This window comes from Brassica napus, chromosome C5 (assembly GCF_020379485.1).
Source record: "Brassica napus cultivar Da-Ae chromosome C5, Da-Ae, whole genome shotgun sequence".
Taxonomy (NCBI): domain Eukaryota; kingdom Viridiplantae; phylum Streptophyta; class Magnoliopsida; order Brassicales; family Brassicaceae; genus Brassica; species Brassica napus.
In genome coordinates this window covers 53,116,641-53,132,209 of record NC_063448.1, presented here as the reverse complement: position 1 = coordinate 53,132,209, position 15,569 = coordinate 53,116,641, and the positions used below count along the sequence as shown (strand labels likewise).

Below are 15,569 nucleotides of genomic sequence, written 5' to 3'. Positions count from 1 at the left end.
GGTTGTTTTGCAAATCATAATTGTTTTATGACGTGTCAATTACGATATTTTCACAAAATAAAATTGAAAGAAAATCTCATCTCATTGGGTGTTGTTTCTTTTATATCCTCTCATCTCATCTCTGGCCGACAAATAAAACAAAAAAAAAACACACACACCTAATCATAGGTTTCTCCATCTATTGTCTGCAGGATGATGCAATTTCTCCAAATTATTTCGTAATTTTGTTGTTTCTTTCTTCGGTTAGACGTTTCCCCTCCTCGGGTAGTTATACCAAACACAACCTGTTGTTCTCCCTCTTCTACTACAAAACAAACTGATTCTTGAATTAAATAAAATTCAGGTAATCAAATTTATGTTGTCTGAAAATGCAATGACTCTTCAGGGGATGTCTTGATTTTTTTGGGGGAAAAATCTTTTGAACAAAAGCTGTTTGAATGTCCCAGTTTTTTTCTGAACATTTATCGTGTTCTCGTTGTCTCGGCTCTAGTTTAGAAATGTCTCTCGGCCAAGCAAATGTCAATCCTCTTGAAGTTTCTTCAGGTATCCAACACAATCATTTTAATCTCCTCCAAGGCTTTCCTACGAAAACCTTTTAAATGTTGGCTTTGTCTTTCAGGGTCGCATGCTTGTTTATATGACCTTTTATGTTCAGAGACACCAAGAGGGACTCTTCAAAAGGATTTTCAGACATCAACTTCTGGTAATAGCTAATGATGGAGATGATCTCCTGCAACCATTCTTCAGATTATGCTAGTGTTAGTTGGAGACAATCTCATGTCCTCCTGTTTGGTATTTTCAGATCCTCGAGATCGGTTGGAGAAGTTGTTGAAGCAACCTGGTAATAAGTATTGTGCTGACTGTGGATCTCCCGAACCTAAATGGGTGTAAGTTGATTAGCATATGTGTGTTCTTGTACATTTCTTTATTGATAGACTGAATCATTTCACTTGGTGTTGGGTAGATCTTTAAGTCTTGGTGTATTTATCTGCATAAAGTGTTCTGGTGTACACAGAAGTCTTGGAGTTCATATATCAAAGGTACTCTTCCTCATCACAATCTGGCTTCTCTCTGCTTTTTATGTTTATAGCCTTTTAATTAATTTGGCCGTTAATCACAGGTTTTTTCAATTAATCTAGATGAGTGGACAGATGAGCAAGTTGATATGCTTGTAGGGTACGGTGGAAACAATGCAGTGAACCAGAGATTCGAAGCTTGCAACATGGACCAGTTAAAGAAACCAAAAGCAGATTCTAATAATGAGGAACGCAGTGATTTCATCAGGTGACATATTTTACTTGGAATTGTTATAACGTCATGTATGCACATTCATCTCACTGTTTGTATCTTGAATCTACAGGAAGAAATATGAGCTGCACCAGTTTATGGATCCACAAGATGGTGCTTTGTGCACTTATGAGCAGCCTACCATAATAAATAATTCACTACCGTCTTTATGTTCTGCTAGTGCTAGCCACCGGTCTGCAAAAAACCGTATTGGTCAAGCATTTAGGAATAGCTGGGGAAGAAGAGAATCTGATCACAAATGCCCCAAGAAGAGCAATTCTATGGTAAATAATCAGTAGACATGCATGCATGCATGCATACATGTTTAGGTAATAAATGTTGCTAATGTTAGTTGTTGTGGATGTGTTTTATAGGCAGGTATGGTTGAGTTTGTCGGATTGATTAGGGTTAATGTGGTTAAAGGAACAAATCTTGCGGTTCGAGATGTGATGACCAGCGATCCTTATGTTATCCTTTCTCTTGGCCAACAAGTAAACTCTCTTCAAGCTCTCTACACTTCTGTGATTTAGAACTAGACTACTCATGGGGAAACTAATTGTGGTCTGTATCTTTACGTTGTTGAAGTCGGTGAAAACAAGAGTGATAAAGAACAACTTGAATCCTGTGTGGAATGAGACCTTGATGCTTTCCATACCAGAGCAGATGCCTCCTCTCAAAGTGGTAAGTGTTTGTGTCTTTATAGTTTTTAAAAAATATTGAAAAGATGTGAAATCTCTTAAAACTGAAAACAGAGAGCTCTGTACTCAGCTCATGAACTTAAGAGTTAAAACAAACTCTTGATAATTTTAGTACTCTTAACTGATTGTTGTTTAACTGCTAGACAACTAGGTTAATAAACACTAGTACTCCGAGTTATACCAAGATCGTAAAGTGTAACTTTTTGCAGCTAGTGTACGACAAGGATACGTTCACGACAGATGATTTCATGGGGGAGGCAGAGATAGACATACAACCGTTGGTGAGTGCAGCAAAAGCTTACGAGACATCGAGCATAAAAGAGCCGATGCAGCTGGGGAGTTGGGTGGCGAGCAAAGAGAACACATTGGTGAGTGATGGCATAATCTCACAAGAAGAAGGGAAAGTGAAACAAGATATATCACTCAGGCTTCAAAAGGTGGAGAGAGGTGTTCTTGAGATACAACTTGAATGTCTTCCTCTCACTCAATGATTGATAACACTCTTTTGTCTCCCTCTTTTATGTTGTTCTTTTATTAGAGATGCTACTTTCTTCTTGATCCACCTCAAACCCTATGTAAAAAAAGCCATAACTTGATTGATGTTTCTTCAGAACCAAAATTCCAAATATTATGAAAAACAATCAAGAGTTTCAATCCGATTTTCCTTCAATATATATAATGTATGTTTCAGTATATTTATTTCTTAAGGTCTCTGTTGTTTAAAAAATTTCTTAACCAGAACCATAAAGGAAGCAATCTTGGTCGATTTGCTTTTGCCTTTGAGGATATGAATATATGATAACCATACAAGTTGCATGTTGCAACTGATGAAGCAAACATGAATACAATAATAACCCAAGCACTAGATTAATATATAGCAAGATGGTTAAATAATAAATTAGCATGAATTAACTGGAACAATCACTTACAAATTTCTTAATTTTCTAAAAGATAAATATTTTAAAATAAATTTTTGTTTCAAAAAAATGCATGTTTTAAGTTGGGCAAATCTCCAAAATAGCACATTTCTAAGTTTATATCACAAAAATAGCACTCAAAAACTAAAATGACCAAAATAACACATTTCTAAGTTTATCCTTTGAAAATTTTAATTTTTTTATTTTTCAAAATTTGAAATCTTATCCCCAAAACCTCATTTCTCAACTCTAAACTCTAAACCCTAAACCCTAAATTCTAAACTCTAAACCCTAAACCCTAAACCCTAAACTCTAAACCCTAAACCCTAAACCCTAAACCCTAAACCCTAAATTCTAAACCCTAAACCCTAAATCCTAAACCCCACCCTTTAACTCCAAACCCTAAGTTTGTGACTTTTGATAAAACATTAAGTGCTATTTTGTGACTTTTGACCTTGAGTGCTAGTTTGGGAACATAAACTTGATTTAGTGCTATTTTTGTCTTTTTCTATTTTAAGTTTTATGCAATTTTAATAATGGTGATTTTTTAATTTCAAAAAATTAATTGTACTTTTTAATACTAGTATTATACAAGTGTAGAGAGACAACCCTGTTGACTGGTCGGCCTTTCCTTTCGAGAACTAGTATCTTTCCATCTTCTAAAAGACGGTTTCTCGGATTTTAGTATTTCTCGTATATCTGGGATTAGAAATTTGCAAGCGGATTCTCTCGCTAAAAAAAGCAAGAAATAACAGTATTTTTTTTTCTCATGTAGATCAGATCCAGGCGGCCAGAGCGTCTGAAGACTCGACTACTACTTAATCTCAGCAGATGGAATCCGACAAGAAAAAAATACAATTAATTTAAAATTATGAAATATTGGTAAAATACAAAAACTAATATATTTGTTAATAAAATTTATTATGTTTTCTTAATGTGCGTAAAAACATATAAACATGAATTTTACCATACATAAGAAGATGCTAATCTTTGATGTTGAAAATAATTACTGTGTTCTTTATTTATTAATTGAGATTTGGGTCAGGTCACCAAGTCTGGTAACACGTTTAGTATAATTAAATAACAATCTCCGGTTCAAGGTTCAGCTGTTGCGTCGACGAGATCCGTCGTCAAGATCTCAGATCTCTCTCTGACACTCCGGCGAGATGAGTTCTCCGGTACGGAAGATCTACGAGATCTGATCGACATCCTTTTGATTTCTTCCTTTGTTTTGGAATCGTCGTCTCTGATCTACCTTTGTTTTAACATTGTAGGGAGCGAGCATGTTCACCAATTTCACCAAGCTCTGCAAAGGACTCGCTCTTGTGCTCGTGGTGGGGCACGCATTGGTTCACTTCGTCCCCGCCACCGTCACGTACCTCGCTCTCATTCCCGCGAGGTACTCCTCCCCCTTTACTCACTGGAACTTTGATCTTGCCTGCGGTGAAACTGATTGCTTGAGGTTCCGATTAGGTCAAATCAGATGAGAAATTGTATTAACAACCTAGGATGCGGGTTTGATGATCGAATTCTTCAAATTTCCACCGTGAAATGATCTTTGATGCTCTTTGCATAGTGTAATCAGACTTATTGATGATGGCAGTTGATGACTTGTTACACTCTCTTTCATTTGTAGGACTATTCCTTTTGGCTGGAATCTGATTACAAGCGGCTATTTCGAACTCTCTGTATATGGGGTATTGTGTCTCTGCTTCAACTTGTTCCTATCTAATCCACATTTTGCTTGAGTGATCACTGCTTGCAAATGTTGCAGGTTGTCTTCAGCACCGTTTCTCTCCTCTTTATGGGAAAGTTTTTGGAGCCTGTCTGGGGTTCCAAGGAGTTCCTTAAGTTCATCTTCGTCGTGAACTTCCTTACCTATCTCTGTGTTTTCGTCACAGCCATTGCTTTGTACTACATTACCAGGCTCGAAATCTACCTGTGAGTACTCCACCACCTGTTATACAGATCAAGTTTTTGCTTGTTTATTTTACCCTCTCGCTTAGATATGAAGGGATGTCTTCGTTATGAAAAATTAAGTCTTAATCCTTCGAGCTGTAGTTTTATACCCTGTTGTCTGGTTTCTCCTGTGTAGATATATGCCCTTTGCTGGTTTTCATGGTGTCTTGGCAGGCCTTCTTGTCGGGATTAAGCAGATAATACCTGACCAGGAGGTATTGCTCGTAAAGATAAAAGCAAAGGTAATCATCTTTCTAGCTTTCTAGTAAGAAATGCTAAAATCTTTGACATTTTCGTTACTCTAACTGCGGCTTATATGTATGCAGTGGTTGCCCTCGATTATGCTAGTTTTGTCAGTTGCCTCAAGCTTCTTCACACTAAATTCAGCAGCATACCTTCCCACTTTGATATTTGGTACATATATGGGCTGGTTATACCTCAGATACTTGCAGAGGAGGCCAGAGACTAAGCTCAGAGGTGATCCGAGTGATGACTTTGCCTTCTCCACTTTCTTTCCTGAATTTCTCAGGTGAAAGGAATGTTTCTCTTCTTTTCGAGTTGGACCACAGAGTAATACTTTACTTGCTGTTTGTAATTTTTGCTTTTTCCCAATAAAATGCAGACCGGTGATTGAACCTATAGCCTCAATATTCCATCGGATGCTTTGTGGACGATCAAATGCCACCAGCGAAGACCATGGTTATACTACCAGCGGTGCTCCATTACCCGGCTCTGACTCTGCTGAAGCTTCCAGGAGGAGGTAATATACTTATGTTATACTTTCTTTTAATCTCTTTCATCCGCTACTCCAATGGTAGTTTGGATGCAAATCCCCAGAGCTAAAGGGACTAATGCAGATCACCTCTTCAAACATTAGTATAAACCGTTTTCTTGACTAGACATTGTTGAAACATAATCTAGGATTTGGTTGATGCGAACCGAGGTAATGAATGATCCTATTCATTCAACTCTAAGAGAATAAATAGTACGGGCATGTCATCATCATTTTTATCAAAATCCAAACCGACCCTTCTTTTGACCTTTCAAGAAAAATCATGTTGTTGCAGAGAAAGAGGAGCAAGAGCTCTAGAGGAGAGACTTGCAACGGAAAGGTTGGTTCCTCCAAAAAACAAAGATGAGTTGCAGAGTGATGCTTTGGATAGCGTTTAAGTGGGAGACTGCAACTAGTTTTCTTGAAGAAGTTGTGTGGGTTCTTGTTTTTTTTTTTTTTTTATGAAATTGACTTTATACAGACAGAACCGATCAGCTTCTCCGTAAATTCTTATGACAGTTAAAGAAAAATTAGTGCATTTCCTTAACCAGTTAGAAACAAATTTCATTGGACGAGCGAATATAAATGTATACATGTTTCACTACCTCCAGTTTTTTTATGTTTGTTACGCCATAACCGTATGTATTTGGTTTCCGTGGGAAGTTCTCAATGAGAGAGAAAAAAACAAAACGAAATTGGAAATGACGTCAGCCTTGACAAGTTAACCACGTCAGGCAATAGTTCAATCTTTGTTGTATGGAACAGAACAACCACGTCAGGAAGCTAGTTAAGAAGAAGAGCAGTTTATTCTTTGTAATGTACTAATGTGATTGCAATATATCACAAAGATTCTAAAGAGCTAAAGTAAAGAATGTTAATCCTTTGACAAATATACTCTCGGAGCTGAAACAGAAGAGGAAATGGAATATTTTTAATACTCTTAAGAATACACCTCCGTTAGGATTATTTCTGGTTTGGCTTAATATTATCACCTAACACAACACAGAGAGTAGAGAGTAAAAATATAATGCCACACACGCAAAATCCTAATCCAATGCAAACAATCTAAACCCACTCTAACTTAACCTTTGACATAGTTTACCAATTATCCATCTTCTCTCTTTTCTGTTAGCTCTGCCTACTATTATCACTGTACCTTGACTCGTACTACGTACCAAAACAACATGTTACTTTATTTTTTCTATTTAAATCGTATACATTTTTGGTCATCAAACAGGGACGTGATACGATTGTAATATTTTTCGAAACAATATTTCTCTGCAGTGTATAGTTTTACGTAGTTGGAATCCTTCTAGTTTAGGGACATTACCTTTCCACAGTAGAGATACCACCGAAAAAGAAGTAAACGTGAATTTGGTTTCTTACCGAAAACACAAAGACGTACTTTGACCACAATACACCAATATTGAAGGGAAACACTCATACTATAAGAGTTGAATTGTTTTCTAATTGGCTACGTATATTCGACTTCAAATGATCTGAGACCGAAGTATGAAAAGGTTAACGGGTTGGATTGAAGAAATAACTAACAAAGTTGAAGTTAAAGCTTTAACCAACAAAACTGCTTCTACTTGAGAGACTTTATATTTCAGTTATTTGCAGATAACCTAACTCAAACCCAAAGTCAATACTTACCTTCTCTGTTTAGGCCGAGATTTGCTCTTCCATTTTCAGTTCTTTTTAAAATAAACATGTTTATATGAAGCTCTCTTACATTCATGTCTCTTACCCATGAATTTTGGGATATGACCAAAATTTTCAAATTGTTACCCAATCTTTTCCCATCACATAAGAAATTTACGGGTTTAATTTAAACCAATTATAAAGTAAGAGTGTAATTAATATGAGACCAAGTCATGCAATTCACCTATGCCTATTTCGAATACTGCATTAGTAAATATAGTCATATTAACAAAAGTTCAGCTAATAATTAAAAATAACTCAATATAGTGCTTTTAGAACATGATTAACTTAAAATCCAAACAAAAACCTAGGGCATGTTCTTGTAAAAAATATCTCGAATTTTTGTAAGTGAAAAAACAAACCAAGATTTTAAGGTAAAAAAACCATCTTAGTCAAAAGAAAAAACAAACCAAGATTTTCAAAACCTTACCTTTAGACTTTAATCCAATGCCCTAAAACGATCCAATCAAGAGAATGGTGAACTCAGTCCAAAAGAATTGCTGCGAGATGTATGTGAGCGTACAACATGACGTCAGAAATACAATTTCTATTTGATAACTTGTTCTGAAAAGACCAACTTTGAATTTCCTTATTTATTATCCTGAAAACGCAAATGATTTTATTGCTTATAAATTTTACGTTAGGAATGTTATAGCAAAATAGTAATGTTTATAGTTCATTTATCTTAATTCAATTTTCTGTCAAAGTGTCTTTAATTAGTGTATATTAATCAAACTAAAGTAAACGTCACTGTACATTTTTTAGGAAACGATTTTGAGTAATGAAAGTGAGGAATTATAACGAACATATTTAATTTTTTCTAAATCTCTTTCAACTTTATACTTCTTTGTCTCCCTCTTTCATCTCTATAAATATAGGCACTTTTGCATTCTCTATGACACATCACTCATTTCTTTCCTCTTCTACGTCAAACCCAACCTTAATCTAACTTTGAGAGAATTTACCCAAAATAATGTATCAAAAGACCATAATCTTATTAACAATTCTCTCAGCGTCTCTTCATTTCTGTTCCAGCAGCTACCCATTTGATCCTAGATATGATCAGTCCACGTCTCCCGATTTGTATCTTGAAACCAATCATCTACATGGTCACAGTACACGTAACAACCACATGAAAAATCGCCATGGATATGCTCCTGCATCCTCTCCTCGAGCTTTTAACGTCAAATCTTTCGGTGCTAAAGCCAACGGAAACGACGATTCTCAGGTAACCGTAATGTTTTTGTATGGAAAATACAATCAATTAAAATTTTATATCCAATTTTAAAATGAAATATATTGTAGGCATTCACGAAAGCTTGGAACGCAGCTTGTTCATCAACCGGGACAGTTTACGTCGTGGTTCCGAAAAATAGAGCTTACACTCTTAAGTCGGTCAAATTCTCCGGTCCATGCAAATCATCATTGATTGTTTTTAAGGTAAGATATAAGCCAATGCAAGTTTAGGCTTAGTTATTGTTTTATGTATAACGTTTCATCATCTTATTTATAACTTCTTGTGAATGCGAATTAGATTTACGGAAAGATTGAGGCATGGAAAGATCCATCAGCCTACGAGGAACGTAGGCTCTGGATTGTTTTTGAAGCTGTAAATAACCTTCGTGTTGAAGGCGGTGGACGCATCGACGGTAATGGAAATAAATGGTGGCCAAATTCTTGCAAGATCAATCCTAATCTTGTAAGTTCTTAATTCGGATCATTGTCTCATAAAGGACTTTAAAATCTAGAAACTGATATTGAATACCATTTTCTTTTTGTTAAACAGCCATGCCTGGGTGCTCCAACGGTGAGAACCTCAAACGCCCTTACCTTATTGCTACTTATAAATATTAAATAATGAATTAATGTGATTAAATAAACTAATGTGGCAGGCGGTTACGTTTGTGGAGTGCAAGAACTTGATGGTAAGTAACATTAGGTTGGAAAACGCACAGCAAATGCATATGACGTTTCAGGATTGCGAAAACGTAAAGGCTTTGAATCTTATGGTCACCTCCCCGGGTAATAGTCCTAACACTGATGGGATTCACGTTACTGGAACTCGCAATATCCTCATTCAAGATTCTATCATCCGTACTGGTAATAATTCTTTTTAGATGTTATGTTACTCCCTACTTTCGTATCGTTTTGTCAAAATTTTCAAGAAGTTAATAGATAAATGAAATTATTCGTATAAAACAGTTTACTTTTGAACTTCTCTTCTTCTGTTTACAGTTATTATTATTATTAACTTTGCAATATGAGGAAATTAGATATTTTCGTATCGAACTTTACACTCGAATTGCTTTTCTTCTAAAAATATTTGTTTGTTTTCGTCGATTGGGGAAGACGAGTGGTTCATTTCGCTATATAATAGCTTTTCTTCTAAACAAAAGAAATTGCTTTTCTTCTAAACAAGTGAGCTATATAATATTTGTTTGTTTTCTTTTGAATAATAAATAAATGTGTTGGGTTTGTTTTTGGTGATGAAGGTGATGATTGTATATCGATAGTGAGTGGGTCGGAGAATGTGAGAGCGACGGGCATCACATGCGGACCAGGTCATGGAATCAGGTCTAACCATCTCTCTCCTTATTTTCACCTAAAGTTTTCGTTTTCATCTTATCTTTAATTAGCAAACATGATCTATACCAACACACTCTATTTGTCAACATCTTTGTTGGGGAGCTACCAACTAATTTTTATCAACTTGAAACCAACGATTTTAATTCAGAAAAAAAAATGAGATGCTCAAAATAATTCGATGCTACATGTTATTAAAATATATAGTAAAATTAGATTTAATGTTTTAAAAATGATTTTAGGCGCTCTAACGCAAGCATTTTATTTGGTCTCTATATATGTCAAATTTCAAAGAATATAAGGTTAAAACCATGTGCTAACTGTTGACTACGTAATATCTCAATTCTCAATACTACTTTTTTTTTATAGCATTGGGAGTTTGGGAGCAAATAACTCAGAAGCATATGTTTCAAATGTGGTGGTCAACAAAGCGACTCTTATAGGAACCACTAATGGTGTGAGAATCAAGACTTGGCAGGTAAATCCCCATCACTCGATTAATTTATAGGATGATGTTTCAAATGTGGTAGTCAATATTTTCTGTTATTTAACAATTAAACTTAGGATGATGTTTTAATTAAGAAGAAATTAACTATCACAACTATTCATGAACAGGGAGGACATGGAGTGGCAAAAAATATCATATTCCAAGACATCATAATGAAAAACGTCACGAACCCAATAATCATCAACCAGGACTATTGTGATCGTGTTGAATCATGTCCCCAACAGGTTTGAACCAAATAAACAAATCTTTTTCTACACAGTTATAGTAACAATAGCAATAAAAACTGATATGAGATATGTGGTAGAAATCTGCGGTGCAAGTAAGCAATGTGTTGTACAAAAACATACAAGGGACGAGCTCAAGACCCGTAGCTGTTAAATTTGAGTGCAGCAGAAGCATCCCATGTCAAGGCATTTCAATGCAAAACGTTAAACTGGTCGACCAAACTCAACAAGATGTCGTCTCCACAGCTTCATGCTCCAACGTGAAGTTGGACACCAAAGGACACGTTTCTCCTATTTGTACTTGATAACTTTTGATCCCCACCCAATTATGAACCACATAGAAGTTGGTCATTTTCTCTTAAATTATTGCAGTTTGGTCGTGAGTTGTGTATATATAGACCATGTTTGAAGTCTCATCAGTTATTCAATAAAAAGTTAATTAGAGTTGAGATTATTCTAGTAATTAAACTAAACCAAGTAACTAACTATCAAATAATTTAACAGAGCAATAGTATCAATTGCCGGTCATGGCCAAGCCGAATAAAACATTCGCATATAACCTCTAAATTTTCTGAACAAAATAATAACATAAACATATGCCTCAAAATTTTCAAAATATATTTTCTTATTAAAATCTTTATTAAATCGCTTACAGCCTCCAAAATTTCACGGTCGACCCTGATAGTATTCTTACTTCTACTAAAATATATGTTAGACTTTATTAGAAAATTCGAGATCGGATTAGTCGTTGATATTTGTTCATTTGACGGATTAGTTATGCTCCATACGCTTAATTAAAATAAAAACTGTCAAAGCATTTTTTTTTACCAGAATACATTTTTATACCCAAAAAGGAGAAAAAGCAATTTTGTTTTACCAAAATACACCTTTTTACTAAAAAAGGAAAAAAAAACTATAAAAGTATTTTAGGGTCAAACTGCCAAAGTATTTTAGGGTCAAACTGCCAAAGTATTTCAGTTTCTCAGTTAGCTAGTGGTGAACTGATCTGTTAAGTAGCTGTAAGTTTGACTTCGAGAACATTAAATGTCTCCTACTCCTTCTCTTACTCTCTGAAAAAGTCTTCCAAATCGTGAGGGGAATCCAAGAGTTCTAGATCTAAATCTCTTAGATCTGACTTCATGGGTTACTCTCATCTTCTTCTACTCTCTCTCTTACTCGCAGCTTCTTCAAGTTTTGTCTCTTCTTCCACATACGTAGAAGAACAAAAGAGAGACAGGATCACTCAGTTACCTGGACAGCCTAGTAACGTCGATTTCAGACAGTACTCAGGTTACGTCACCGTGAATGAACAACGTGGAAGAGCTTTGTTCTACTGGCTGGTCGAGTCCCCAACGACCCGTGACCCGAAGTCTCGACCTTTGGTCCTGTGGCTCAATGGAGGTCCAGGCTGTTCCTCTGTTGCTTATGGTGCTGCTGAAGAAGTTGGTCCGTTTCGTGTTGGGTCTGATGGGAAAACTCTGCATCCAAAACTCTATGCTTGGAACAAATGTAAGAATCTGTACATGAACTGCTCTTCTCTTTCACAGATTCTAATTCAAGATTTGTTATCTCAGTGGCGAACTTGCTTTTCTTGGAGTCTCCAGCTGGAGTTGGTTTCTCATATACAAACTCAACTTCAGATCTTTACACAACCGGTGATCAGAGAACTGGTAACAACAAGAGCTCTTTGCTGTCTCTCAGAACCTTATTTTCAGACCCATCTGATGTCTTTTGTCTTGATGAATCATCTGCAGCTGAAGATTCATATAGGTTTCTTGTCAACTGGTTTGAGAGGTTTCCACAATACAAACACAGAGACTTTTACATTGTTGGAGAAAGCTATGCAGGCCATTTTGTTCCTCAGCTGTCTAAGCTTGTCCATGAAAGAAACAAAGGATTCAAGAACCCTCCTATAAACCTCAAAGGTTTTATGGTAAAAGATTTGAACATTTCAAGAACTTTGTAAATTTTTTTGGGGATTTTTTTTTTTTATTATGTCTTTGCTTATTCAGGTGGGAAATGCTGTTACAGATGACTATCATGACTACATAGGAACATTTGAGTATTGGTGGAATCATGGTCTCATATCTGATTCCACTTATCACCAGCTAAAGACAGCCTGCTACTCAGTATCCTCCCAGCATCCTTCTTTACAGTGTATGGAAGCTTTGAGAAGTGCTGAACTAGAGCAAGGAAACATCGATCCGTACAGCATTTTTACAAAACCTTGCAACAATACTGTACAGCTCAAGAGCTTCTTAAAGGGTCGCTATGTAAGTTTCATATGATTGGTTCTTTTAGTTTGTTTTTTATGGGCTAATGATACACTTTGTGTTGGATAAACTCAGCCATGGATGTCAAGAGCTTATGATCCCTGTACAGAGAGGTATTCGAATGTGTACTTTAACCGTGTGGAAGTTCAGAAGGCTCTACATGCAAATGTCACTCGCTTATCTTACCCTTGGAAGTCATGCAGGTCTAGAAAAGTTCTACTTCTGATTGTATCAAAAGGTGCGTCTATATTGATTGAAACTTTTGGTCTCTTGCAGTGACATTGTGGGAAACTATTGGACAGATTCTCCTGTCTCTATGCTACCAATATACAGAGAATTGATTGCTGCAGGTCTCAAAATATGGGTCTTCAGGTACCCATTTTGCATTGATGTTACTCTTAACAACAATTGAAGGTTGCTTGATCAATCTTCCCTATACATAATATGCAGTGGAGATACAGATGCGGTGGTTCCTATAACTGCAACCAGATACTCTATAGATGCACTGAAGCTGGCAACCATCACAAACTGGTATCCGTGGTATGATCATGGCAAGGTGAGAAAAACTGGAGCTTCTTCTAGTTAATATCTATGCAGAAAGCAGAAACTGATTTTGAGGGAGAATGTATTGTGTAGGTTGGTGGATGGAGTCAAGTGTACAAAGGACTTACATTAGTGACAGTGACAGGAGCTGGTCATGAAGTGCCTCTACATCGTCCTCGTCAAGCCTTTATTATTTTCAGATCATTCTTAGAGAACAAACCTATGCCAATGTCCTGAAAACATACCTTGGGTGGAATCTATTCCCCAAATACCTATTCTTTCTTATTCATCCTCTTCATGAATAAATCCAATGTTTCTTTAATCCTTAAATTTAGACACGATTTCTTAGCTGTTTAGCACAAATCATAAGCTACTCTTCTTCTCTCGTGTAAAATCTTTTTAATCATACAAGTGTCAAAGTTTTTCGCACTACCAATTTTGATACCACAAAACTAAACCAAAGACCCAACCATGAGCGTATACTATTGTCATTTGGTTGATCTTATGAGATCATGCGGACATCACTTGAAGACCTTCTTCTCTCTGTCGCTATTGGGTTTCCCAAAACGTTGAACAACCACAGGACCACCACGCACCCTTTCAAGGGCGAAACCTATCCTCAGTGGCCGACCCAATAATCCCTGTAACAAAGGTTTATTACTTAAGAGCACTATTCACAGAGATAGCAAAACAAATCATATTCTTCTACTCTACCTTCCCATCCATGGCGTGTTTTGCAGAAAGAGCATCGTCTTTGTCAGCAAAATCAACAAAACCGAATCCTCTTGATCTCCCAGTTCCCTTGTCGTAAGCAATCCTAACTGAAAACACATATATGTTACACATTAAAGACATTAAGTGGTAACTCAAGCTCTTCATTGTCAGGCAATGGATACACAACAAAAGTCCAAGCCAAATGTTCATTTTGGCATTTCGTCGAACACCTGGAGGAGTTTAAAGATAACAAACCAAAAACACTTACCCTCTTCCACCTCTCCGAAGGAAGAGAATGCGTCTTTCAGAGATTGTTCGTCCACCGAGTACGATAACCCTGCATGCGGGTATGTACCAAAATCGTCATTTTATCATGTAAATCGTCATACTGCTATATATAACTTATTCAAACCTCCGATGAACAGCTTGGAACTAGGCGATGCAGAAGAAGAAGAGGAGCAAAAGCGAGGAAGAACATGGAAGCTAGAAGGAATCGAGTGTTGAGGTATCGCTATAACTCGTCTCACAAGCATCTCAATACTATACCTCATGATCAAAGTGACAAAAAAAAACTTCTAAAAAATGAGTTTTTGTTTGGGAAAATTAGAAAAATGTAAAACTTTCAAAATTTTATTTGTCACTATAGTACTTGTGGTATTTTGGACAATTTTGGACAACTTTTACCTTTCTTTTTTGAGAAAAATAGTAAGCTGAATTTAAAAAATATGAAAACTATTGGAAACATAAATATTTTCATATTTATATTTTAATTTTTTTTTTTAAGTGGAATCATATTTTATTTTATCTTCTAGGTACAGTTAGAATACTCAATCTTGTTATCTACTTAGTCTAAAAATCGGATACTAAGTTTTATACATATATATATCTTGGGTATACACCGTAAACTAGTTTTTCTTATATATTTTAACCAAACTATATTTCGAAACGTTATAATCAAGAAAGATGTCTTCAGTATACCTACAGCTTGATAACGACATATAGCCACAACGCAGTGATATACTTTATCTATATTATGTGTCATAACATGTTGTGCCTTTTACCTTATGTGGCATAACATGTTGGAAACTTCCATTTCGGTTAAAGATGTTTCCTAAATCTTCCCTAAATAACTCATAGAATATTTTCCCCACGTTTTTCTCCTTGTCCCACGATCTTTTCTCTTTGTTGTTTGTGTTTCTCTCTTCTTCATCAACATAATCATCTCTTTTCTCTATCAATATAACATGGTTCTAATCTATGTTAAATCTGGTGAATGGATGTGTAGTTGCAGTGATGAGTGGAGTTTCGTGGTTGACAATGAAACTTGAGTTATCTCCATATTTTTGACATTAAAATTATACTATTACCTTTTCAAAGTCTAGCTCCT

General features: G+C 36.0%; 5 protein-coding genes and 1 long non-coding RNA gene across 9 annotated transcripts; 5 read left to right on the top strand and 1 right to left on the bottom strand.

Annotated features, from left to right (window-relative positions):
• Positions 1 to 95: 95 nt before the first annotated feature.
• Positions 96 to 2,644, top strand: LOC106402108 (probable ADP-ribosylation factor GTPase-activating protein AGD11). 4 transcript variants are annotated; one of them, XM_013842764.3, is made up of 10 exons: positions 115 to 343; positions 491 to 543; positions 620 to 703; positions 803 to 887; positions 965 to 1,040; positions 1,121 to 1,284; positions 1,361 to 1,571; positions 1,662 to 1,778; positions 1,873 to 1,968; positions 2,195 to 2,644. In XM_013842764.3, exons 2-10 carry the CDS (start codon positions 498 to 500, stop codon positions 2,474 to 2,476), a joined length of 1,161 nt encoding a protein of 386 aa, XP_013698218.1. In that variant the 5' UTR covers positions 115 to 343; positions 491 to 497; the 3' UTR covers positions 2,477 to 2,644. The 4 variants fall into 4 exon arrangements, with proteins under 4 accessions (XP_013698215.1, XP_013698218.1, XP_013698216.1 ...); XM_013842762.3 differs by having other exon boundaries at positions 118 to 343; positions 447 to 543; XM_013842761.3 differs by having other exon boundaries at positions 96 to 543.
• A 1,183-nt stretch (positions 2,645 to 3,827) lies between these two features.
• LOC106397345 (rhomboid-like protein 19) lies at positions 3,828 to 6,237 on the top strand. The gene is made up of 8 exons (XM_013837937.3): positions 3,828 to 4,080; positions 4,177 to 4,301; positions 4,539 to 4,599; positions 4,677 to 4,843; positions 4,998 to 5,103; positions 5,188 to 5,390; positions 5,484 to 5,621; positions 5,929 to 6,237. Exons 1-8 carry the CDS (start codon positions 4,069 to 4,071, stop codon positions 6,029 to 6,031), a joined length of 915 nt encoding a protein of 304 aa, XP_013693391.1. The 5' UTR covers positions 3,828 to 4,068; the 3' UTR covers positions 6,032 to 6,237.
• Positions 6,238 to 7,398: 1,161 nt separating this feature from the next.
• Positions 7,399 to 11,106, top strand: LOC106399708 (polygalacturonase QRT2). The gene is made up of 9 exons (XM_013840161.3): positions 7,399 to 8,565; positions 8,643 to 8,777; positions 8,872 to 9,036; positions 9,124 to 9,144; positions 9,230 to 9,437; positions 9,830 to 9,911; positions 10,290 to 10,398; positions 10,536 to 10,652; positions 10,733 to 11,106. The coding sequence occupies exons 1-9, from the start codon at positions 8,311 to 8,313 to the stop codon at positions 10,955 to 10,957; spliced, it is 1,317 nt and encodes a 438-aa protein (XP_013695615.1). The 5' UTR covers positions 7,399 to 8,310; the 3' UTR covers positions 10,958 to 11,106.
• Positions 11,107 to 11,636: 530 nt separating this feature from the next.
• Positions 11,637 to 13,816, top strand: LOC106397036 (serine carboxypeptidase-like 27). The gene is made up of 8 exons (XM_013837575.3): positions 11,637 to 12,161; positions 12,227 to 12,322; positions 12,407 to 12,585; positions 12,665 to 12,925; positions 13,001 to 13,128; positions 13,202 to 13,297; positions 13,376 to 13,481; positions 13,562 to 13,816. The coding sequence occupies exons 1-8, from the start codon at positions 11,792 to 11,794 to the stop codon at positions 13,703 to 13,705; spliced, it is 1,380 nt and encodes a 459-aa protein (XP_013693029.2). The 5' UTR covers positions 11,637 to 11,791; the 3' UTR covers positions 13,706 to 13,816.
• Positions 13,767 to 14,787, bottom strand: LOC106397037 (glycine-rich RNA-binding protein 4, mitochondrial). The gene is made up of 4 exons (XM_013837577.3): positions 14,595 to 14,787; positions 14,451 to 14,519; positions 14,183 to 14,289; positions 13,767 to 14,109 (listed from the first exon to the last, which is right to left on the bottom strand). Exons 1-4 carry the CDS (start codon positions 14,731 to 14,733, stop codon positions 13,990 to 13,992), a joined length of 435 nt encoding a protein of 144 aa, XP_013693031.1. The 5' UTR covers positions 14,734 to 14,787; the 3' UTR covers positions 13,767 to 13,989.
• Positions 14,079 to 14,842, top strand: LOC125587940. Its single transcript, XR_007324336.1, has 3 exons — positions 14,079 to 14,275; positions 14,354 to 14,529; positions 14,608 to 14,842. It is a non-coding gene; the product is annotated as an uncharacterized LOC125587940 (long non-coding RNA).
• The last annotated feature ends 727 nt before the right edge of the window (positions 14,843 to 15,569 follow it).

What these genes read in the sequence shown, in the direction of transcription:
- LOC106402108 (XM_013842761.3), top strand. Translation starts at nt 438, where the DNA reads ATGTCCCAGTTTTTTTCTGAACATTTATCGTGTTCTCGTTGTCTCGGC. An exon ending in TTGGAGTTCATATATCAAAG is followed by an intron (nt 1,041 to 1,120) that starts GTACTCTTCCTC and finishes CGTTAATCACAG; the next exon opens with GTTTTTTCAATTAATCTAGA. An exon ending in CCAAGAAGAGCAATTCTATG is followed by an intron (nt 1,572 to 1,661) that starts GTAAATAATCAG and finishes TGTGTTTTATAG; the next exon opens with GCAGGTATGGTTGAGTTTGT.
- LOC106397345 (XM_013837937.3), top strand. An exon ending in CTCGCTCTCATTCCCGCGAG is followed by an intron (nt 4,302 to 4,538) that starts GTACTCCTCCCC and finishes TTTCATTTGTAG; the next exon opens with GACTATTCCTTTTGGCTGGA. An exon ending in GCTGAAGCTTCCAGGAGGAG is followed by an intron (nt 5,622 to 5,928) that starts GTAATATACTTA and finishes ATGTTGTTGCAG; the next exon opens with AGAAAGAGGAGCAAGAGCTC.
- LOC106399708 (XM_013840161.3), top strand. Translation starts at nt 8,311, where the DNA reads ATGTATCAAAAGACCATAATCTTATTAACAATTCTCTCAGCGTCTCTT. An exon ending in TGAGAATCAAGACTTGGCAG is followed by an intron (nt 10,399 to 10,535) that starts GTAAATCCCCAT and finishes ATTCATGAACAG; the next exon opens with GGAGGACATGGAGTGGCAAA. An exon ending in TTGAATCATGTCCCCAACAG is followed by an intron (nt 10,653 to 10,732) that starts GTTTGAACCAAA and finishes GATATGTGGTAG; the next exon opens with AAATCTGCGGTGCAAGTAAG.
- LOC106397036 (XM_013837575.3), top strand. Translation starts at nt 11,792, where the DNA reads ATGGGTTACTCTCATCTTCTTCTACTCTCTCTCTTACTCGCAGCTTCT. An exon ending in AACCGGTGATCAGAGAACTG is followed by an intron (nt 12,323 to 12,406) that starts GTAACAACAAGA and finishes AATCATCTGCAG; the next exon opens with CTGAAGATTCATATAGGTTT. An exon ending in TACCCTTGGAAGTCATGCAG is followed by an intron (nt 13,129 to 13,201) that starts GTCTAGAAAAGT and finishes GGTCTCTTGCAG; the next exon opens with TGACATTGTGGGAAACTATT.
- LOC106397037 (XM_013837577.3), bottom strand. Translation starts at nt 14,733, where the DNA reads ATGAGGTATAGTATTGAGATGCTTGTGAGACGAGTTATAGCGATACCT. An exon ending in TTCCAAGCTGTTCATCGGAG is followed by an intron (nt 14,520 to 14,594) that starts GTTTGAATAAGT and finishes ACCCGCATGCAG; the next exon opens with GGTTATCGTACTCGGTGGAC. An exon ending in AACACGCCATGGATGGGAAG is followed by an intron (nt 14,110 to 14,182) that starts GTAGAGTAGAAG and finishes CCTTTGTTACAG; the next exon opens with GGATTATTGGGTCGGCCACT.